The 24,242-nt window shown below is 45.2% G+C and overlaps 1 protein-coding gene across 11 annotated transcripts in view; it reads left to right on the top strand.

The window, feature by feature from the left end:
* The window catches only part of TENM4 (teneurin transmembrane protein 4), a 985,233-nt gene that overhangs the window by 822,294 nt on the left and 138,697 nt on the right, over window positions 1-24,242 (top strand). For all 11 annotated transcript variants that reach the window (XM_081062099.1, XM_081062105.1, XM_081062104.1 and 8 more), the window contains 2 exons: window positions 16,143-16,244; window positions 18,223-18,417. In XM_081062099.1, coding sequence (XP_080918225.1) covers window positions 16,143-16,244; window positions 18,223-18,417 — 297 coding nt within the window. The remainder of the gene's footprint in view (window positions 1-16,142; window positions 16,245-18,222; window positions 18,418-24,242) is intronic.

Here is a 24,242-nt window from a genome sequence, read left to right as displayed (position 1 = left end):
AATTACGAGAAGGCCACCAGTGAAGGACACTATAGGCTAGGGTGAATCAAGAAGGCATAGGAGGATTTAGATAGGAAGAAAGAAAGTGGGGAGTCACAGAACAAAGATCCAGGATGAGAAGCTACTTAAAGTATAGGGGAATGCTGAGGTGACTGGGAAGGAGAAGAGGGGGTTCCCCATCCCAGCCCTGCAAGCCACCCAGCTGTGAGACCTTGAGAAAGGTAATTGTCCTCCCTGAGCTACAGAAACATTTAATGAGATCATGCATTGGTATCTGCCTGACGACACGCAGTGGCCTCTTATTTTCTTTAATTCGTACTTTGAGTCTGAAGCAGAGACCTGTTGACTGGCTGAGGAGGGTCTGAATGAAGATGGTTTCTTGGTGGGAGTCAGAGCTATAGACTCAGACCTGTAGTTCCAGCCAACTTGGTTGTTGTCGGTCTTGGAAGGTTGTTCAGAGAGGAGAGATATTTACTATAGTGGGCTCTTTGATTTGCTTGAAGTAAAGCTCCTTCGGGCTTCCAGCTCAAACTGTGGGAAGTCTTTTGTCCCCCATTACTGGCATCCATTAGCCGACTGCCCTTCCCGGCTGGAAGTCGGCCGCTCCTCCTGCCTTCCAGCCCTGCCGCTGTACCTGATTCTGAGAACGCCTGCCTTTGAACGTATTCCATTTTTCTTAATAAACACTCCAAGGGCCCTTGTCTGCCTGGAGACTCTCTTCCCAGCCTCAGTGCTGAGCCGCAGAGCTTTCTCGCAGGTCCCCGAGGTGTTGCTTCCTCCTCTGGCTATAACGTTTATGCGTGGCAGGCACGTAACTCATGGTGAGCCATCCTCTCACCTCTCCTATCAGAGTGCGAGGTCAGAGGGCAGAGTCTGTGCCTTCGTTATGTCTCAAATGACTGTTTACCGAGCATTTGCTCTTCACCTGGCCATGAACTGGGCGCTGGGAGTCCAAGGGGGCTTAGACCCCACCTTGGCCCTCCAAAGCATTAATTGTGCTAGAGGAGGCAGGCATGGCGATAACTAACTGCAACGCAGTTTCACCTGAGCTGTCAGGAAAGCTTGAGCCGTACAAGAGGGTGAGGAGAGAAGAGAGTAATTAAGTCAGTTAATCTCCGGTGCCTGGTACACAGTAGATTTTCAGTAACTACTAGTTGTTTGGGAGACCTAACAGCGTTTGGCTCTGCAACCTTGGACAAGCCATTTCACTTCTCTGAGCCTCCATTGCGTCATCTGAAAAATGGGGATAATGACACTTAATGGGATTAGTCTGCTTATCACAGTGCCTAGCACATAGCAGGACCCAATAAACAATGGTGGTGTTGGCTCTTGTTATATTTACCGTGACCTATTGTCTGAATTTATTACTTCATTGTTAAAAACTTGTGCCTGCACTAGAAAGCTAAGAAGTTTAGAGGGCAAGAGGGAGAGGTCAAATATTCTAGCACATCTTTGACTTTCAGAGGATGTCTTTGAAAGTGTTCTCTGCCCAGTGTCTTCTAATTTACTGTCCTGGCAGTTGAGTGTGAAGGTTGGGATTTGCCCCACGGTCTGGGAGGGACGAGGGGTTACACTTAGCCATCACGAGCTAAAGCTGCTCTCCCTAAACCTTCCAAACTGTCAGATGACCAGAGTAGCCGCCCCCTCGGACTTGGCTGCTTTGAAGAGGATGTGCACCTGTGGCCTCTGGAACGCTGGCCACCTGCCAGGAATGGCAGCAGGGTGACAGAAGGCTCTGCCACCCCTCAGGCTAAGGTGGGCAAAGATGACATCGCTACAGGTGCCGGACTCAGGATCAAGGGGCCTGTTACTCCAGCCCCAGGGGGAGGCAGAAGGCTCAGCTGGGACGTCTGTTCCCTGAGAAGGTGATGATCTGTTTTTCCTGCTTTCTGTGACCTTCTTGGGAAGCCTCAAGACCTAGGTAGCACAGGATCAGCCCCGTCACCCTCCATTTAACTATGAGCAAGTAACAGCTCCAGCAGCTCCTCAAGCGGCATGTGTGCGCATGCACGTGCTGTGCCTGCGGCTGCGGGGCCCGGCCCTTAGCTGTAGTGATGGGTCAGGCCCAGTCGGCAGGACCAGCTTCCCACGTTGTGGGTGCAGCCAAGGTGCTGAGGGTAAGTGATAACAGAGGGGAGAAGCGACGGGTTAGCAGGGCGAAGGGATTCAAGGGAAACGTCCCTGGGGGTTCCAGGAGAGGCTAGACCCTTGCAACTTGTCTTTCACAGAAAGAGGGAGTGCCAGCTATGGAATATTCACCCTTAGAGGTATAAGCTGAAAGGAAGAAAGAATTCAGCATCCCCAATACATTCGTGTGGGTACGTTGTGGGATACTGTAGTGTGTCACAGAGAGAAGAAACATGATCTTATGTGAGCTTAACTTGTGTCTTAATAATATAAGGCAGTGCTGTGTGGAGACATTGTTGGAGCGTTAGTTGCTGCTTTCCCAAGCTGAGCACTGGTTCCCCCGTCCTTTTGTCGTGAAGTACACATACCCACATACACAGCATGCTGGGAGCCCCTGATGAAGGAGAAGTGAGCTGAGGTTAGCCAGGGGACAGCCAGGTAATATTAACTCACCTGGAAGGGTCCACAGCCCACTATCCCTAGCCAGTCAGCTGCTGGTACTATAACACCTACTGTGTGTTGCACGCTGTATAATCACACATTTTACACACAAGGAAAGTGGTGCACAGAGAAGTGAAGTGATTTGCTGAAGGTCACAGAGGAGGTGGCAGAGTGGGATGAGAACGCCCAGCGTCTCACTCTAAAGCCCGTGCCGTTTCTATTATGCTACAAAGCCTCTGACCTGGCCTGTCCAAAATGGGTTTGTTTTGTTTGGTTTGTTTTGACTTGGTTTCATTTTACCTACCACTAATGAGACATGTACTGCAAGCCACACTATGTGCTTTATACGCATTATCTCATTTAACCCCCAGCCCTCCTCTGAAAGAGATGAGTAAGGAAACCAGGGTTCAGACACCCTAAATGATTTGCCCAGGGTCGTACAGCTAATGAGAGTCAGGACTAGAAGTCAAGCCCAGGTCTGTCTGCATCGTCCATGCTCAGTCATGGGTCCGAGAGTTCCAGCCACGTGAAGTTGAATTATGCCAGAGTCAGGATCCGGCCCTGAGGAGCTGAGCTCGGGGAGGCAGGGCCCAGGTGACCATGCCTAGGGTGGTGCTCACATTCCAGCCCAGTGGACAAATAGAAGGAACCAGGGACCAAGGAAGAAGGCTGGCCAGCCAGCCACGGGGGCTGTGGTCTAGTACTCCAGGAACCCCTATGGACCACCATCATTCAGGCACACAGACAGCCAGAGTAGAAGCTACAGGGCTGCCAAACCTCTCACTGTAGAGAGTGGGAAGCCCTGGCTCATGGACAGCCCCCCTCTCATTGGTCAGGGAACTGGGGAGACTTCCCTTTAGTCAGGGCCAGCCAGGAGCTGACATTTGTATTATAAGCTAGTGTAAGGGTGTCTTAAAGTCCCTGTGCTGCCAGAGTCAGAGGTGGCCAGAAGTTTCCATAAACTTTTCATAGCAGCAACTGTTGTTCGGTTCCTTGCAAGACAGGTAGCTTTGCTATTGTCAGTGGGTAGTTTCTGCCTAGGGGCTGAGGGAGTGATCTGTCTCGGTGGCTAGAGCAGCTATAAAATATTTAACTTGAACGTATAATGACATCACCATGATCTCTAACAGGGTTTGGTGTCCAGCAGAAGTCCAGCTTGGCCTCTGGCCCAGAGAGATAGACCCACGTTATTATGTTGAGTGTTACATGCTAGATAAATAAGAAAGAAATACTGTTCAAATCACTGTGAAACAGACCAACACACATTATAATTATTGTAAAGAAAAATCCACCAGAGTCTGAGAATTTATCCATCTTTTAATCATTTTATTGTGTTATGTCCTGATAGGAGTAATTCAAGTATATAATTCACAGAAGCCATCTTGACAGCTCTTGCGAGAGAATAGGTTTGGGGCCCTGCAAAATGTTATTATTGCATGTTCCCCAAATACCCGATTAGTACTGTTTGGGGAGAAGAGAGCCCAATACAGTGTCTAACTGAATGAATGGAACAGGCCCAGAGGAAGAGAAATGAAAGTGAAGCTGCAGGTCTGGAGAAAAAAATTTATAGAAATGAAATTTGAAAAAAGTAATAAAATGAAAAAAAAGAAATCAGAAAGGAAGCAAACAGCCCAGACCCCCCAGAAGGAGCCCAGCCTCAGGATTCCAGGCTGAACACACCACAGGACATGAAATCAAGTACAAGTTGCCCTTTGTCATTTGATATTTAACAAGTGTTGAGTGAGTAGCCACTCTAGACAAGGCCGTGCGCCAGTCACTGGGGGCACACGGACAAGATGAGGAACTAGAAATGGATCCCTTACTCTCAAGGAATTTGCAGTCTACCAGGGAAAAGCAGCATATTCATAAATAACTAGACTTCAAGGTAGAAAGCAGTAGGTGATAAGTGAAGGATAGAAGTAAATTGCCACTGGGATTCAGATGAAAGAAAAGAGAAACCTCTCTTGCTAGGAGGTATCTGGGGAAGCTTCATGAATGGTAATACTGAACTTGGGCTGTGAAGGATGTTTAGGATCTGGACAAGTGTAAGGGCGTGGGGGAAGGGCTTTGCAGTTGCAGCCACCAGCTTTGGCACCCATCAGGGAGGCTGGAAGAGGTGTGTGGGTTCAGGAGGAGGTGGGAAGAAATTTGGCAGCAGCACAAAGTGGACATAAGAAGGACTGTTGTGGCAAAGAAATTAGTTTGGAAAGGGAAGTCGGGGCCTTAAACTCCTTGGGCTTTCTCCTTGCCAGGGTTTCTAAAAATAATAGTTCTGAGCTTGTTTTAGATCCTATATAGACAGATTCTATTTCAAAATTATGAATGTATTTTAGTAAGTGGGAAAAATATAATTAAGTGTATCAAACGATATTTCTGTTTCAAAGAAATTTAAGAAAATAAATGAGACAAAATAAAATACTAAGTGACTAATAGGATAGAGGGCACGTGACTATGGCAACAGCATAAAGGCAAAACCCACATAAGTGACGTTCAGAAACACTGCTCCAAGCTAGGGTCATATATCCATCCACATGCCTCAGGGACCAGACAGGTGACAGCAACGCAGGAAGCTGCAGATAAGGAATGTGGACAAACCACAGTGCCTACGCCTGTCCTAAATGAGAAGAGGCTGTTGCCATGCTGGACTTTCCAATTTTTCGGGAAAGCCAGTAAGACTTCTCTATGAACTCTCCTTAAAAACAAACAAAACAAAACAAACAAACAAACAAAAAACCCTAACAACTAATTCAAATTTTTTAAAACACAGTGCAAACAAAAGTGTCCACAGGCCTCCAGTTTGTGATATCTACTCTAGATGTTATGGAGTAGTGCCTTGAAGAGACTCAATTCCAGGATTGACAGCTCTGGCCGGTAGGGATAGTCCAGACTGAGAGGAACAAGGCTGGAGGCAGAAGTCTACCTAGAAGGCTGACAGTGGTTCATGACAGAAGAAACACAAACCAGACATTTCCATTTTCTAAGTGAAGTCCAGGCCAGCAATGGGAGTTTTAACCCACAAGTATCTAGGTCGTCTTTACATAGTTCTATGCGTTTTTAGACCTGACTATGCTGATGTAAAGGGCGGAAGGAGGGACTTGGTTTTCTACGTGGTGTGTAAGCAGTATTGAGCTTGGTGACAAGCCCTGATAAATGATTGGAGAATAATTAGCAGTTCCCCCACCCCTCCTCCTCAGAACCTGTTTCTTCTCCTCCATTGTCTGTCATCACAGAATAATTCAGCACCAAGTGATGCTCGTTAGATGGAACTCTCTACCCAGCAGCTGAGTTGAGCTTTGAAAAAACTGATTACTTAAGTAATTTGTTCTGAAGACAGACTTGACATGAAGTTGGCAGGATGATCAGCAGGTCACTGCGGGGGAGCACAGAGATGATTATTCTGGAGCTGGCTTATGGGACCCCCCATCTTGCTCAGAATTGCTTTGCATTTCAAAAGGCTGCCTATTCTTTAAGAGCTATTCAAATACCACCTTCTGGAGGACCAAGCCCTCCTCCTTGGAAGTGGTCCACAAGTTTTTTGCATTCTTGCATAGTTTAAATCTTTCTGTGCCCTCTGGCTTGTTTTGATATACCTGCGTGTAAAGTCTCCGCCTTTCTTCCAGACCAGTGGTTCTCAAAGTGGTACCCAGAGCACAGGCATTAGCATCACCTAGGAACCCTACCCCAGATCTATTAAACAGGAACTCTGGGGCTCGGGCCTAGCAGTCCATGTTTTAATAAGCCCTGCAGGGTACTGACACAGGTTAAAATTCAATAATCACTGAAACTATAGTAGGGATAGGAGTAAAGTAACGTTCACTGAGCACTTTCTGTGTACCAGGTGTGTGTGTGTGTGTGTGTGTGTGTGTGTGTGTGTGTGTGTGTATACACGCACATATACATATATAGCGGTTTTATTTAATCTTCACAACAAAGGTATAAGACAAGTGGTTTTCTCTTTTCAGATAAGTAAACAGAGAACTCAGATACAGTGACTTACTCTAAGTCCCACCCTTAGAAATAAGAGAGTTGAAATTTAGACCCAGACCTGCCTAACCCCAGAGCCTAAAGTCTTTCTACTGCTTCAGAACAAGGGCCACACTTTGGGTCCGTCTGATGGCATCAACACAGCGGAGTCAACAGAGGCTCGTTTGAATGAGTGAATGAATGAATGAATGATAATAAGTAAATGAAGCAATATTATTGTCTAAGTATGATAGGTTTGTGAGTGGCGAGAACTGCATTTTGATATTTGAATCCTAGTAGGTATGTCTTAAAACCAGAATTTCAGTTAACAAACGGAAATAGGCACTGCTATATCCTTTGTGTTGTCTTCTATACCTGACAGAGACTGACGGCAAAAGGAGTGGGGTCAGCATGTGTTATTTTGCTGGCAGTAGAGGTATAGTGGAGGAATTCCTAGATTAGGTGGGAGTAGAAATCGAGATTTTAACACTAGCCCTATCACTTATTAGCTGCATGAACCTGAGTAAGCACTCGGTGCCTTGGTGTCCTCATCTACAAAATAGGGAGTAATAAACAGCACCTTCCCTTCCTACATGCAGAGCTGTTGTAACGGTCAAATAAAATTACGTATAGAAATGCTTCAAAAAACACTAAATCATCAAAGCCTGCAAAGTAACAGCCTGATAAGTTAAGGTCCAAGGTGAGTGAATGAATCAGGGTCTTTTCAGTCACAAAGAGCAAAAACACACTCACGCAACCCCAAGGAAGGGCAGGAGTGGTGATGAAGTCGTTTCCAAAAGATTTCCATGGTTTGGGACCAAAATCGGCACTGAAAAGCCTCCAGGAGTCCAGGCAGTTCCCGGGGCCCCATTCATTCTCTACTTCTCGTGGGCTGTGTGGCCTCTTGTTGTGGGGTCCTCAGCTCCATTCAGCGCTCCTGGCTGACAGGCTCACATCCTCTGTTCACTCGGGACTGCTAACGTTGAACTTCGGCTCCTACCCGAACAGAATAATCTTACCAGCCCCTCTCTTTCCATCATATCTTTTGGCTTCTGCTCTCATGCCCTCATCACTGATGGCCACATTCCCTGGGGTACCTTTTTGTTCAAATACTGGAGAGCGGGACTCTGACTGGCCCACATCTTTTGAACACGGGCCTTGTCATAGAGTGCAGGTCACTCAGCCGATGATGTCTCCTTGGGCCCGGTGCTCATCCCTGTCCAGCCAGCTGTGGCCAGTGAGGAAGTGGCGTCATTTGGTCCACCTGTGCCTGCTGCTCAGGCAGGAAATGTGGGCAGAGCAGTGCTCGCTCCTCAGAAGGAACAGGGGGGGAAGGATTGATGAATCTATAAGAGAAGGGAACGCGTCTCCAAACGTGTGAGCAGCACCTTATGCTCTTGAACAGCATTGAACCTGTCCTTCTCCTCACCAGTTGACGAGTGTGTCTCCGTGGACTCTCTGGCATATGCTCACAGGGCATGGAGAAGATGGTGCATGCGCAGCATTCTCTGGGAAAGGCAGCAGAATCAGAGCCAACTGTGAGGACTCTGACATCTGTGAAAGCTGCTGCCAACAGCCCTGGGAAAAGATGTGGGAGCTCTTAGCTAGACGCCGCCAGTGAGCCAGCCGCCTGCTCTCTAGTCCCGTCCCTGCACCCTTGGCCTTGGGGACTCGCTGGAGACCCCTCTTACAGGATAGATGATAACGTGATGCTTGCTAGTTATGTGAGGACACAGCAGGGAGGTTTGAAAAGTTGGAGTCTGCCCTTAAACGACAAACTTCCTTTTTCTCCCTTTTTCTCCCTCAGGCCCTAAACATGATGATCTAAGCTTTTTTGTTTGTGTAGTTTTCTAAGGACTGACAATTTGGTTTGATTCATTAGATCACCGGATGTTAGATATGAAAGAACACTTAATCCACCCACTTCACTGGAACACTTCCTAAACCAGAGTAGATGCTCAGTAAATACTTGCTGAAGGAATGTAATAAATTTTGTAGATGAAAAGAAAGCCCCTGAGAAAAAGGGCCTAGGCCAAGGTCATCTAGCAAGCTGGTGGCAGGAGTAGGCCTAGAGCCCAAGTTTCATGATACAGTCCAGGCACGTTCCTTTACACCATGACTCAGAGAATCGTTAAGGTTTCAGGTTTGGAAGATGCCATGAAACTTATCTTTAATGCCCTTGCGATATCCCTGCCAGTCATTAATTTGCCCTCTCCTTGAATACATCCAGTGACCTTATAGGTTACCTAGTCTATTCATTTAGTCATTCATCCAACAAACATTCATTTAACACCTGCTTTGAGTCAAGGATGAGCCTATTTACCGAAGATTCAGAGATGAATAACACATTTCCAGCCTTCAAGTATTTACAATATTTGGGCATATACATACGCATCAACAATATAACCCAACATAGTAAGGTGTATTCTGCTCTGACTCTTACAAAATTCTTCTTTTGAACCAAGTCCATTTCCCAAGGACTCTAGTCCTTACTCATTTGACCTACGTGAACCTATGAGGGCCACAAAACAGAAGTCCAATGCTTATTTCACATATCAGCCCTTCAGATATTTTAAAACAGAGCTCATACCCCCTTAGTAAGCTAAATTCCCAATTCCTTCAAGAACTCTTTATTCGAAGTATAATTCCAAGTGCTCTTATCCTTCTTGTTGCTCTTTGATGGACATGCTCCAGTTTATCTGATCAGTCTCTTAAATATGGCTCCCAGATGTGAACTACAAGTATAGTCTAAGAGTACAATACAAAATTCAACCTCCCATCACTCCCTTCATTCTAGGCATTTTACATCTGAAATAACAGGACAAAGAAAGAATAGCCTTGTTGGCCACCAGCTATTCTCTTGAGTCTGACTATCGTGCCATGCCTACTGCCCTGACGTCTGTCTTCCATTTCATTTCCCCCTTTTATTCCTACTGAGTTTCTCAACAGCCATTACTGACGACTTGCTTTATGTGTGGCACTCATCAGACTCTTTGGAGAACCACACCCGAAGCTAGTCTTCAGTCTCATTGGTGAAATTTGGTTTGCCCCCGAAATAAATTATTAACAAAGAACCAACCCTGAATATAATCAAGGGGACCATCTTTTTCCTAGCCCTCCCTCCTTAGAACTGCTCTCCGTAGTGGTGGTAGACTTCTGGGTATGATCAAAAACAGGTCTCCCAATTGAAATGCCAATGCAAAACTGGCTTCAAGCCCAGGCTGTCAGGGGCTTTGTCAAATTTTTGTCATTGCGTTGACCTAGACTGTTGCAGACTGAAGACCTTTGAATTCCATCATCTGCAGAGAAAGCTGGGGCACCTACAGGGACTGACACTTCACGGGTCATGGAACAGCTTTCCAGCACCTGGCACCTGCCCAGTGCCAATCTAGAGTGCACAGGGAAAAAAAAGTTCTTTCAGATGTTGGCATGAGTCTGCCTGTGTTTGGGCTTCTGGGAGATAACAGGTTTAATTTGCTTTGACAGTGCTTTTCCCCAGGAGGGAATTTATCCAAACACCCTGCCTTCTTCACATTCAGCTTCACAGATTCTTATTTGCTTTCCCGTTTTAACTGTGGGAGAGTTTCTGTGTGCTTTATATGCATATGTATGTGTGTGTTTACCCCCAATAACCCACGTTGTCTGGTTTGGATTCATTAGACTAAGTTAATATGTTGTTTTGGTTCACAAATTGAAGGCATGTATGACCCTTTCCTAAAGCCAAAATACCAACTCTGCCAAGTCCTGGGAAAACCTCTTTATATGCACGGTGGTACACTATTTACTCTTCAAAATAAGCCTCTGAGGTGGATGCTATTATTAACCCCATTTCACCGATAAGGAAACTGATGTTTCGATATGACTTGTCCAAGGGGCACCTAGCTAATAAGAGGAAGCGTGGCTCCAGAGCCCAGAATTTGGTCCCGGCTATATACCACAAAGTTTGACTTCAGATAGAACTTGGTTCACCTATGAGATTTGCCCTTATATCTATAACCTTAAGAAAGTGACTTCAGTTCTCAATCTCCATCTGAGACTAAAATGGTAGTAAAGGTACCTATTTCTCATAATTATTATAAGGAATGAATTACAATATTTGACATACCTTTCACAGTTCCATTGAGGGAATGAGAGGGTCTCTGCTAGAGTCTTCTCTCAACCTTGAGTTGCTGTAGAATTAAATTCCAGCTATGCTATCTACTTTGTTTCCCGCTCTTCTTTTGGTTGCCGATAATAAACCCAATCCCCTTTCAGGATCAAAGGGGATGTAATAGATGTAACCTAAAGTATAAGTGTCCCTAGCTGCCATCAAGGTGACGCATCTAGTTGGCTGCCCTGAAGTCTTAAGTCCCTTCCTTCTTGCTTGAAGCATTAGAATCCATCCTAGAATCCTCTGAAGCCAAATGGGGCATCGGAGAGTGGATCTCCGCTGGGCAATAGCTAGACCTTGGTTCCTCCACCAAGCACTCCAAAAAAGTTGCCAACATCCACTTTTCTAACTTAAAAAGAGACAAGAGGAGCAGAGGAAGATGTTGTCGGTAAACACAAGCTTCTGTTAGCTGGGACACATCACAGGGAAGCAAGACATAGAGGAGGAGCTGGGAGAGAGGCATAAGTGCTGGGTGAGCAGAAAAGAGACATTGAGGATGGTTAGTGAGTTCCGACCTTCCTCAGAGCTGGTTCCCTCTGTCTTTGGTGCTGGAATCCACCATCAGGCTCCCATGACCTCAGAGGTGTGCCTGCTCAGACCAGGGCATGAGGCAGGTGTGCTGTGTCATGGGGAGAAGATGAGGAGGAGAAGAGCCCCCTTCCCTCTTCTAGGTTAACTGCCTCTGTGAAACAAGAGTCCAGTAGGCAATTAGGCTGCCCATTGGTCCTCCAGGCAGGATTTTCCTCTGTGGTCTCTCCTTGATTCCTACAAAATGGGCTTGGGGATTTCAAAACAGAAAAGCAGAAGGTGACTAAAAGGCAGGCTTTTCCGGGTATCATCCCTGGACTCAGGAGGGCATATTTATCAACTGTGATCCTTTCACCTTGAAGCTGAGATGCCAATGATTTGTTTCTGGAAAAAGGTAGTTTGTAGACCGAATGAGGCACTGCAGTGGGCTACCAGCCCTCTGTGGTCTCTTGCCTCCATTGTCTCCTCCAGGGAGGAACATTGTTGTCTTTTCTCCCTCCTCAGGTGCCCCTTTGTATTTCGAGCAATATTTTGTTGAACATCCAGAGAGGACGCCCACTCACATCCCATGTCAAGAGAATGAGCTAAGGAAACATTGAAACTTTGCATTCCAATATTGATGGAAGGAAAAATAAGTTCCTGAAAATCAGATTTCCTAGCAGGACCCTCTGCTGTGATAGAAAAACAAAAGCTAGGGGAAAAGGCCCCTCTTTTTCAATATAACATACACCCAGGTATGAAAATCAGTTATTCATAGGCAGCTGAATTTTTAATTTAGGTTTGAGCAGATCTAAAGGTACACCTTCTGCAAAATGAAGGCAGCTGTAGTTTGAACGTGGGCAAAGCAGGAAGGAACTATAGAGGGAAGAAATTCACCAAACACTAATTGGAAACATAACAACATATTTATTCAATAAAGTTCACACTTCTCCCAAGCCAATGAGTGTCACTGCTGCACTAGCATTTAGCATAGAGATACCTGGTCACTGGGGACTCATTATTTGTGGGATCCCAGGTGGACCCCAAGTAGTTAAAATCTTTCCAAGTGGAAGAAAAATGATATACATAAACATTTCATCACAAGGAAATTTTCTCCAAATGTCTCCCTTCTACTTCCTTGTTGCTATCGTAAAATTATTCCATGTCTCCTAAAATTTCTGTCTTCTCTGAAACCAACAGCCTCCGGCAAGTTGTAGCAAACAACCTCCTATGCTGTCAGATTTAGCAACCAACAGTATGCTAGTCACAGAAAATACTCTTTCTTCACTTTTTCATGATGAAGGGTTTTTGGCAGATGATTAACAAGTTTGCATCTTGCAGACTTCATAAATCAAAATCTAGGAAATGCATAACACTTATCTGCAATTGATCCTGTTAAAAATGCAACTGATAATTATAGTGATTTTTTTTTTTTTAGGAGATAATTTTATACCACTGGTTTTGAGAAGGACTGAACCATAGAGTTTTGTATCTGGGAGAGATCTCTCTAAGATCATCTAGTTAAATTCTTTCAGTGATAGCAACAAATGTTTATTAAGACCTTTCTGTGAACTGTATACCAGGGCAAACACAGAAATGAATAAACTCAGTTTTTGCCCTCAGGGAGTTCACAGTCAACTATGGAGACTATTTCGAGCTTTAACAGGGATGAAGGAAAGAGTCCTGAGGTAACTTAGCCTGTTTAAGGAATCAGGAAAGCTCGTCAGAGGCAGTGACGCTTGAGGTGGAGTTGAAATAGGGAATAGGAGTTGCTAAGAAGGAAGTTATGGGAGGAGCAAGAGCAAGGATGACCAAACAGGTGCAGAAAGATGAAGTGAAATGGCCAAGGCCCCAGAGCCGTTCAGTAGCAGAACAAGACCTGGAGGCTAGGCCTTCCGCCTCTGCGCCCTATACTTCTTCTGGAGTACTGCAGATGGAACCTACCCCCCCCCCAGTCGTACCATTAGCCAGTAGCTGAAAATGAAATAATCTTGCCTTAAACTTTACTCAAAATTCTTATTTTTAAAAGAATATTCAAAATGAAATGTCCTAAGTCATTCTCTATTAAAAAAAAAAAAAAGTATTTAGGAAGCCACTTCTCACTTAAAGGTATTAGGAACATGGATTCTAGGCAAAGCCAGTAGCGAGCAGCCATGCTCAGGGGCCTGCCGAGGCCCAGACCACTTTGCCCTGCAATGAGAACACATGCTGGATTAGCCCCTCTTGTTCTTTACGCTGTGTGAGTGAAAACCGCGGCTCGTGTTAGTGGAACAACAAGTGCATGGAATTTCCCACCCACTCACAAAAGGAACCCTTTTTCCAAACTTTTTAAGTAGTTTCCAAGTTGATAATGGCAGACAATTGGGAAAAGATCTTTCTGGGCAGTGCGCCATGCCATGAGTCCTCCCCTTCTTTCCACCTCTTCCCTCGTGGATCCGTACCCAAGCCATTCTTCAAGCCTACTTCCTCCGAGAAGCCTTCCTTCTGCTGGTTTTGCCCCATATCAGCTGTCATTGCTTTGGCTTTGCTACATTTGAGGCTTGACGCCCCTGTCTGGATGCCTTCTCTGCACAGCTGCTCTCTTAGTTAATCATAGACTCACAGAATTTTAGAACAGGAAGCAGTTCTAGGTGTCATCTCCTCCATCACCTTCATTTTACGTATGAGGAAGGTGAGACCCTAAAATGGATCGGAAGTTGCTTTACGTCACCCAGCATGGACCTAGAAGAATGGACCCCAAACCAGTTCTCTTTACCTCTAGGCAGAGTGTTTTCCATGCCCTTGCTGCTGCCCGGGTAACAGTGTTATCTCGTTCTTCGTGTTAGGCTGCAAATTTCCTATGGGCAAGATTCATGTCTTACATGGTACCATCTCATTTAGCAGAGGTCTTAGCCTTGGTTTCAATACTTGTAGTTGTGAGTTAAAACAACAGATTGGGTCCTTACCTCTGCTGCACCTTACTAACCTTTTCTTCTACTTTGATTCTGCTATTGACGCAGACCTTGGGCGAGTCACTGCCCCTCCTCTGGGTCTCAGTTTCTTTTTCTATTAAATGAGAGAATTGAGCTAGAGGTCTCTTGGATCCCTTTAGGCACTGAAAGTTCTAGAATTCTCTATCTTTCCACTGGGTCCTTGCTGTTTTTAGGACCAGCCTCAATGTCCCACAGATCTGTCACCTCACTCATTCTCCTGGCTTCTGCTGTGGAATAAGTTCCCTTAAGGCCTAGATAGCATAATATTATTGAAGAAGATCAGACTTGGAGTCCAAAGGCCTGGGTTCCAATCCTGCCTCCATGACGTAGTATCTGTGTGGCCTTCAGTAAGTCACTTTATCTCATCAGCGACTTTTTTCTTTTTTTACTTCCTTTCTTTCTTTCTTTTTTCCTTCCTTCCTTCCTTCCTTCCTTCCTTCCTTCCTTCCTTCCTTCCTTCCTTCCTTCCTTCCTTTTCTTTCTTTCTTTCTTTCTTTCTTTCTCTTTCTTTCTCTCTCTCTCTTTCTTTCTTTTTCTCTTTCTTTCTTTCTTTCTTTCTTTCTTTCTTTCTTTCTTTCTTTCTTTCTTTCTTTCTTTCTTTCTTTCCCTTCCTTCCTGCCTTCCTTCCTGCCTTCCTTCCTTCCTTCCTTCCTTCCTTCCTTCCTTCCTTCTTTCCTTCCTTCCTTCTTTTCTTTCTTTTTGTAAAATAGGAATAACAATATATTCTCATAGATTTGGCGACAGTAAAATGAGATAAAGTTTGTGGAAACGCATGACACAAAGAAGGCATTCATTACCGTGTTTCCCTGAAAATAAGACGTAGCTGGACCATCAGCTCTCATAGGTCTTTTGGAGCAAAAATTAATATAAGACCCAGTCTTATTTTAACATAAGACTGGGTCTAATATAATATAATATCAGACCCGGTCTTATGTTAATTTTTGCTCCAAAAGATGCATTAGAGCTGGTGGTCCAGCTACGTCTTATTTTGGGGGAAACACGGTATATAGTGGCTTCTTCCTCTTTTTACACATCCGGCATTATTGAGAAGTGGGCTGCTCCAAATAAACATATTTTCTATCTAATGGGTTTACTAACTAGAGCTATAAAACATTGACTAATTTACTAAAAGCTTTCTGAAATGAATTCTGTGTTTCATTGACACATCACACTAACAATCCCAAAGTATTAGAGAGAGTTAGAGAAAGCTACGTTCTTGCAAAGGCGGGCCTGATAAGCAGGTGCTGGGGCTGCAGGTAGGCAGAGGGAATGTGCCAGAAAACTCCTATGCCTTTTCAAAGAGCTTGGAGTTTTTCCTTTTGGCAAATGGAGAGCCATTGAAGGGTTTTAAGTAGGGGAATGGCAAGATCAGTTTGTTTCAGAGACCTCAGGGTGGGGAGGGAGCAGGAAAGGATGTTGAGAGTCTGGCCATAAGGCTGTTTTGTTAGCCTGGTGAGAGATGGTGGAGACCTGGAGAGAGATGAAAAATCAAAGTGGGAAAAAACAGATTTACAAATACTCAATAGCTTTAAAAAACTAATTCATGAAATAGCACATTGTAAGAAAAATGTGAAACACAGGAAAAAATGGTAAAACACAGGAAAGTATAAAGAAGACCACAAGAATCACCCAACATCCCAGCATCCAAAGATAAGCACTGCAAACAGGTGGTTTTTCCCTGGGAACTGTTTTTTCCTAATGTGTTTAGCTGAAAAATTTGTAATGTATTTGTAGATACAAATTTGATTTATAAAAAAATTGGTTCAGGCAGACATTTTCCAGAACACGTCTCTTAATGTCAGTTGAGATGTACCTTAGTAAGAGTAAAAATAACATGTAATTTTTAACTCAATTGGTTCCTTTCAGCGACTGGTCCAAAAGACCTCAAATGTGTAGGTCCCGGTTTGAGGTTTGATTCCTGGGCCCTTCGTTTGTGTAAAGAAGTTTCAGTTTTCAGCTCCCCTTCTCTTTTCTTCCCCCAGAATCGGTGGATAACTGTCCCAGCAACTGCTATGGCAATGGCGACTGTATCTCTGGGACCTGCCACTGCTTCCTGGGCTTCCTGGGCCCTGACTGCGGCAGAGGTAAGCCCTCTGAGTGGGTGCCTGTGATTTCCACTCCCCCCTGGGGCAGCTCAGGTTCCACTTCTCAGAGCAAGTGCAGAACTCGAGTCCACCTCCTGACTCTCGAGAAGGGCCATTCTTCAGAAGCCCTGAGAGCCAGGTCTGTAGGCAGTGCCATGGCGTCACCAGCCATTGTGACCCACGTGTGCACAGCTGGGGAGGTGAGGAAGGAAGGGCCTTTACAGGGGCAGCCACATGAACTTCATGTCCCGTCCTGGGGGCAGAGGAAGTAGCGTGGGGGTCCTTTTAAAAGCTGATGGAATTCCCCTTGGAGGCGTGGTCAGCTTTTGCCAAGCATCTTCAGCTAGCATGGTTTCTACCTGGCCCTGTAGAGTGGGGTGGGGTGGGCGACCTGGTTTGCTACCCCATTATTGCTGTCTAACAGCAGAAGCAGAAGAGGGACTTGAGAGGCAAGACTGTTCTTCTCCACATAGGACCCTAGTGTTACATCAGACTTGGGCACATACAGCGCTAATGCCAACCACTATTGCGTTAGTGTAAAGGCTGCCCATGATCTACCCTGTGCATTTGGCCTTCATTTCTGTCCTGGAAGAATTAGCAACGAAAATGGCCGAAGGAGATATGTAATCCTGAGCATTTGGCATTCTCTATGGGGAAACGAAAATGGCCCCTTCCTTTGGTTTGTCCACCTCTTCGCCCATTCAGTAGGCATTTGCTTAGTGCCCTTTAGCTTGGTCCTGTGCCAGACACTGAGGTTACAACACTCAGCCAGACCCAAACCAAGGAGCTGTCACTCTGGGAGACAGACAAAATAGACGATGGCAAAGCAGTTACTAATAAGTGAAACATGCTATAGCGTGGTCAAATGCAAGAAGCCCCTGTCAGAGTAAAAGGGAGCAGTTGTCTTAGCTTGGATGGGATGAGGACCAGGACAGGTTCCCCAGACGAGGTGACATTGGAACTGAGACCTCGTGCTTGAGTAGTTGTTCATCCATGGAAGGCAGAGATGGCTTTCCAGGCTGAGCAAACAGCTCCCTGCAAATTCAGTGCTGTGCGACTGCTGTGGGGATTCTGCACATTCTTCCTAATGCGAGATAGACTCAGTGTGAGGCAGCAGAGCCCACAGCCCTGAGGAAGCACCGTGATTACCTACTGAGTGCTTTCAAAAGAAAAGATGCCAGGTGGGGGACAGGGGAAGGTGATGCAGAGAGAAGAGATGAGACATTCCTCCTAACAAGAATTACCATCTCATCCCATATGCACTTAAAGTTAAGAGTCATGTGTAAAACAGCCTTATTGAATCTCTGTGAGGCTGGGAGGTACTTACAGCACAATGCAATATAATTTTTTTACGTAGTGTCCTTCGTTCACATGATCACAAAACACTTTCCGCTAAGAGGTAGTGTGGAAATATGATACTTTAAAGAGCTTAGTTGGGCTCAGCTATTCTCTTATGGGGGCAGTGGTATACGGGGCTTGAGTGGAGTCCTGAAAGGCTGAAAAACGGAGATTTGCTGGGTTAAAGACAACAGGAAGTGGTGCTGACGATGGATGGGGGGAAAGTGTGGTGGGGACAAAATGGACTGCCATTAGAAGGAGAGCACCAGAGGAGGAATTTGGCGCAGGCAGGAGGCCCCGCTGTTGTCTTTTGCAGTGAACCCAAGCAAGAGATTGAAGCTTCCTGTCTGAGGGTCCTGGTGACCACCGTGCTGCCCCGTGTGAGGGGGATGGGAAAGCAGTGTGCAGAGAGCACAAGCTCCCCCAGTCCCTCTGCAGCACACCTTCGCCTACATTTCCAGATGCATGTAAACTGGAATGAAATACAACAAGAGAAGCAGATAGATGGGCACACGTGGGACTTGGGGCAAAGCACCCGAGGCTCTTGGTCAAGCCAGAAGGCCATGGGGAGAAAGGGACAAAGGCCAGTGGAGCCTGTTACGCACTGATTCATGCCAGGCAACCCGTGCTGTCTCCCCAGCCTCCTGCCCCGTGCTCTGTAGTGGGAATGGCCAGTACATGAAGGGCAGGTGCCTGTGCCACAGCGGCTGGAAGGGTGCGGAGTGCGACGTGCCCACCAACCAGTGTATCGATGTGGCCTGCAGCAACCATGGCACGTGCATCATGGGCACCTGCATCTGCAACCCTGGCTACAAGGGCGAGAACTGCGAGGAAGGTAAGATGCGTGCGCAGGCAGCCCCAGTACCTTGCTTGGAGTTAGAGGCTAGCAACGCGGGCCCAAGAGAGCATCCAGAGAACAGAGGGAGCCTGCTGAGCCGCCCTGTGAGCCCCCGGCCCCTGAGCCAGGAGCCCATCCGCAACAGCGATTAACCTAAAGTTAGGGTCCTACTCAGTGAAGAGAAGTGTTGTGTATTGAGCACTCACTGTATACAAGGCTCTGTGCTAGAAGCCTTGTATCATTTAACTTCAAACCCGAGTAGGGAGGGATAATCATCTTCATTTTATAATTGAAGAAATTGAGACTCAAAGAGTCAAATGACTTGTCCAAGGTCATATAGCTAATAGATGGCAGAAGTGGGTTTGAGCCTAGTCTTTCTGACTCCATAGCCCAAGTGTTTTGTACTCGCCTTTATGCCCATCAGCGCCCCATTTCTGAAGTATGAGACTACACTCTGCCTTCTATTATCACACTTGTGTGTGTATGTGTGTGTGTGTGTGTGTGCGTGTGCATGTTTGTGTCTCTCTCCTTCATAAATAAATTATGCCTGTGTAGGTCAAGGCTAGAAAGTGAACTGCTGGTATAACAGTGACATTAGTTCTTTCCCAGGAAATCTAACCAGGTGAGATAAAATAAATCATTCTGTTTCACAAGTGAAGAAACTGAAGCCCAGGGAAGGGCAGTGATATTCCCATAATTATCGAGCTAACCGATGGTAGGGTTAGGATTCAACCCAGTTCTTCTCTCTTCTGATTCAGTACTCTTTCCTCTTGGCTGCATTGGATTTCCAGATGAGAGGAGGAGTCGTATCCACAAGCAATATAGAGTAGCTTTTAAGAGTGCACACTCTGGAATCAGAGGTAGATGTTTGAGTCCTGGCTCTGCCCCGAGCTAGCCTCAATTTTCTCATCTATAAAATGGGAATACCTTCCTCAGAGGGCCATTGTGAGTGATGAATTAAATGACTTATGTAAAGTACTTCACTCCGTGTCTGGCACATGGTAAATGCTCCATAAATGTTAGCTCTTATGTTAGTAGTGTTATTCTGGGGACAACTGAAGCACACTTCGTTTGACTCCACTCACTTTATCCCAGGTGTTTTGAAACGGATGGACTTTGCCTTTGAAATTGATGGATGATGCTAATGGTTATGACTGCCCACTGTTCACTGTCCAGGGCCCTAGCGCCTTCTCCAGTGGGTGGAAGAGGCTCCAAAGGAGAGCGAGTCTTCTAAACCCTGTTAAATTTGGGATTTAACAGATAGTCCTGTCTCTCAAGCCATCATTTTCTGTAAAAAAAAAAAAAGAGAGAGAGAGAGAGAGAGAATATAATGGGCCCATTTTTAAAAGAGTAGGGAACAGGAAGGGATTAGTGTCTGAAAAGCATCGTTTCTCTGAGACAGGCTGTCTGTAAGCCCCAAGTGTGACTAGAGGTCCTGATTCAGACCTATTAATGGTGATGTGAATTACTTTGGGCTGTCTGAGAGAGGAGGCGCCCAGCCTTCTCCCCCCACCCCCAACAAGGGAACTTGGCTTTCTCAACCTGACCTTCATCTGCTTTCTCTTTTCATTGTAGTCACTTGGGATGAAGACCCTGAGAAGGAAAGAAAAACAAAGAGGAGATTGCTCTTGAAACTGTGGGGCTATCTCACCCCCAACCCCACCGTGTTGTGTGGGCCAAGGAGGGGGAGTTGTCCAGATCCACCCACCCTGGACAGTGCCCCAGAGTGTAAGGTTACTTACAAAGAGAGAAAAAAGTTGTTTAGCTCTGATTTACATTATCTATTTGAAAAGAAATGTTTTCACTCCTGCTTTCTTTTCTGAGGAGGGCCATCTGGTACTGATTCCTTTTATTATTTCTATTTCTCTGGTGAAGCATCATTGCACAGTCCTGTGTTTATAATGAGGGTTTCTTGGGGCCTTCGCCCTCCCCCCCTCCTGTCTCCCTACCTCCCTCAGCTCTGTTCTAACGGGTTTCACTGTGTTTATAAAATATCAGCTAACAAGCTTACTTCTTTTTTAACTCTCTCCCTCTCCCTTCTTCTGAAGTTTATTGCCCCATATTTTTATAAAGCCTGAGCACTTGGAGGGAGCTGGGGGAGGGGCAGAGGAGAACAACTTAGGCCTTTTGCATTGAAAAGTGAGACATTGTGTTTTGGTCCTAAAGAGTGTCTCATAGCTTGTGTGGTCACTGAAGCGTGGAACATTTTGGGGGAAGAGTTGTGTTTACAGCCTGGCTGTGCAGGATTCATCATTTCATTAATGGGCCAAGCTTGTGCCAGAAATTTTGGCTTGAATGGCAAGCTCTTCAGAGAAAAAAATATAACTGTTTGGCACCTCTTCTGAGAAAAAGCTAAGTTAGACTGTCTACGCGAAGTTCAGCTGACCTCCCTGCCAAGAGCTCCAGGACTCCTTTTGCACGGAGCTTCCTGACCCCGGCCTGCCGATTCTTCCCATGTTACACACAGTTCCCTGAGAAATAAAATCATATAGGGAACTATCCCAGTATGATGGAAAGAGACCACTTCAATCCCATCCTAGAGTTGCTGTTACCCCAAAAGCCCCAGAAAGGGAGGGCAGATTCACAGTCTACCTAGGGTGTCACCAGAGTGTCACCAGAGTGTCACCAGGGCATATATAATGGCCGTAAGTTAGGATCAGCAGGGACAATGTTCTCCAGGCAGGAATCTCCATCAGTTCAGCTTCGGTTTCCTGGAGCCGACTTCCCTCAAGAATGCAGTCCTTAGCTCAGTTGGTTAGAGCGCAGTGCTCTTAACACCAAGGTTGCCAGTTTGGTCCCCACATGGGCCACTGTGAGCTGCGCCCTCCACAACTAGATTGAAACAGCTACTTGACTTGGAGCTGATGGGTCCTGGAAAAACACATGTGAAAAATAAAAATTAAAAAAGGAAAGAAAAGAGTGCCGTCCTCTTTAAAACACCCTTCAAGTTCCCTACTCATTTTGCCAAGGTGACCTTCTGAAGTGATGAATCGATGATGAATTGCCTGGAGACAGCCTCTCCTGCGCTCCTTCTGATCTTTCCCCTGCCTGAACCATCTGCGGAGAGAGTGTGATTCGCTTTGCTGGCTCCTGGGCCCCTATCTGACTTACTGTGTCTGAGGAAGAGCAGAACTACGACGCCAGGGGCCCCTTGCTGAACTTGGCACCCTCTCGGCTTGCTGGCCCACAGCGCAGATTTATAGATTCAACCTCGAGGGCGCCTCAGAGACAGCTTCAACCCAAAGTTGGGGTCAGGCATTCACAGAGCTGGAAATACCTTTACAGGTCTTGGGATAGGAATTGCTGACTCATTTCCTGTCAAATTGGAAAACTCTCTGAATCCAGGGAATTCTCTTAGTAGCCTAATGGGTTGGAATAATCCTTCTGAGATCTGAGGCAAGTCATGAAAGTTTATCACTATTATGATTTTTATTGTTTTTAATTACCAGGCACTCCAACAAGTCATGCTTGAACCACTGTTAAATGGTGTCCAGAGACTAGAAGAGAGGAGGAGATTCTTTGCCTTCATTTGGCTTTATTAATTCTCCACTTTGCCCTATTTCTTTCCCTATTTTGTTTTGTTTTCCTATTTTTAACCATTTCATGTGCTTATGTCTGTTTCTAGGTATGCCATATTTTTGAACCAGTAAGATTATAGAAAAAATAGCCAGAGATCTATATCAGGGAAGAGTGATTCAAATGTGAATTGCTGCTGTGTGATCTTGGGCAAGTCATTTAACCTCTCTGTGCTTCAGTTTCCTCATCTGTAAAATAAGGATAATAATGGTACCTACCTCAAAGGGTTGTTGTTAGGGTTAAATGAGATAATGTCTATAAAAGGTTTAAGAGAAAAATATGGTAGAGGAGAGGGACTAAATTAATGTTAATTGTTATTGTGACTGTTGTGTTATCATTATTCTGTTTTAAGCAAGTGGTTGCTTCTTCGTCATTTAGGTCATTAAGTTGAAGTTCTTTAGAAACCTAAATAGTAAAAGAGCTTTCTTAATAAGCTGGCCCTCAAAATAAACAGCCTGTTCCGAGAATATTGCCATTTGTAAAGTCTCTGCCCATTTATGTCTGTGTCTAATACATCCAGGCCGGTTTCCCAGTCTTCTGTGCAAAAGTCAAATATACTTGGTTGTAAAATTTAATTGATAAAGTAAAAGCATGTCTGAATTGTAAATGAGCTCTGACCACAGTTTGCCCAAGTCATGCTACTGAAGGTCCTGATAGGATAGAAAAATCACTGCTTTGCAACAATTTATAGCTTCTACAGTCCTTCTAAATCCCCAGTGCCATTTGGTCCTCATAGCAACCTGAGAGATAGGTAATTTGGACATACCTGCGTTATAAATGGAAGCTCAGAGCAGGTATATAATTTGACTGTGGTCGTAGAACCAGTACATTTTGTCCTGTGACCCTTGAACCTAGGAGCTCAGAGGTCAAATGCTAAGTTCTTTCCTCTGCAGCATAGAACTCGCTCATGAGCTCCTGGAAGGAGGAAATTGATTACATCATTGCAGCTCCATCAACGCTCTTTTCCCAACACCTACTTTTTGGATCCTTCACCAGGATATCACTGTCCCCTTACAATTGCAAGATGAATAGAATCACCTACCTCTCTAAAATGCAAAACTGACCTAACAACTTTCTGGTTGAGTAGAGAACGTGGACCAACCCCCTCTGCCAATTCTGTCTTCTCTCTGCTGCCTTTTGCACTTCCCATGAGAACTGGAGCCACACAATAAGTTAGCCCTCAATACTCTTCTCCCACTTTTTCTGTGCGGTGCTTTATAGAAGACTAGAGGTCTCTGTTAATTTTGTGCAGACCCATAACTAAAGCTTTGATTTAGGAAAATCAGCGCAACTAACAGAACTGTCGTTGGATTCAGAATCAGACAGAACTCGTCAGATTCCTCCCTGGCAGGATGTAGGTGTATGCTCTGGCATAAATTATTTAGCTCTCTGAGCCTCAGTTTCCTCATCTTACCTCCCTGGGTTATTGAGAAAACAATGTGATGAGGTATGTAAAGCACTTGCTATAGCAGAGAGCAGGTAACCTACAATATTACTATCCTTTCTCTCTTTCTTGGTGATCTCTTGAAACCACTTGTACCTTGGACCCGAAAAGCCCTGCAGGGGCTGCTTGGCTGTGAGCTATAACTATATAGTTCACCCACCATGTAAGGAGAAGCTGTGCAAAGCCATCACATGTCATTTTAAATAGTCATTGAAATGTTTGCCTGGAAACATTTCTAGGCAAATGTTTGTCTGGAAAGTGAGGTTTGAAAGTTTAGATCAATCACGAGAATTTAGGGAAGATGATAAAATCTAATGGAACTTAAATGCAAAATAAATTCTTGTTTAAATTAAGAAATCTGTTTTAGTCCCCACATTCACATAAATAAAAGTGCATTATGAAGGGATAAACAATAATAGTTTGTTCCACAGTGATATTTTGAGAACCTCCTATGTACTGGGTATTGTTCCAGGAGGTGGAGATACCGAAGTGAACAAAACAAAGTCTTGTCCTCTATTATTGCAGTTGTTACAGACATAGTACGCACTGGGTGCCATATGAACACTTGATATATATTTTTTACTCTGTCTATCCCGCAAACCAAGAGGTAGGAGTTTGTATCCACAGTCAAAGGAGCCAAGACTGAGAGAGGTAAACAGTCACTGGGTAGAGTTGGGAACCCAGGTCTACCATTTGCTAGAATTATTGCTGTGCATTATACAAGTGGCCTCTGCACAGGAAATCTGTGTCCTTCCAGCAGCATGTGTGAAGCTCCTCCGCTCCACTCCAAGGTGTCGTAGTT

The sequence above is a fragment of the Rhinolophus hipposideros genome, assembly GCF_964194185.1.
Source record: "Rhinolophus hipposideros genome assembly, chromosome: 10".
Taxonomy (NCBI): Eukaryota; Metazoa; Chordata; class Mammalia; order Chiroptera; family Rhinolophidae; genus Rhinolophus; species Rhinolophus hipposideros.
The sequence above is the reverse complement of the archived record's forward strand: the minus strand, read 5'-3'. Positions and strand labels throughout refer to the sequence as shown.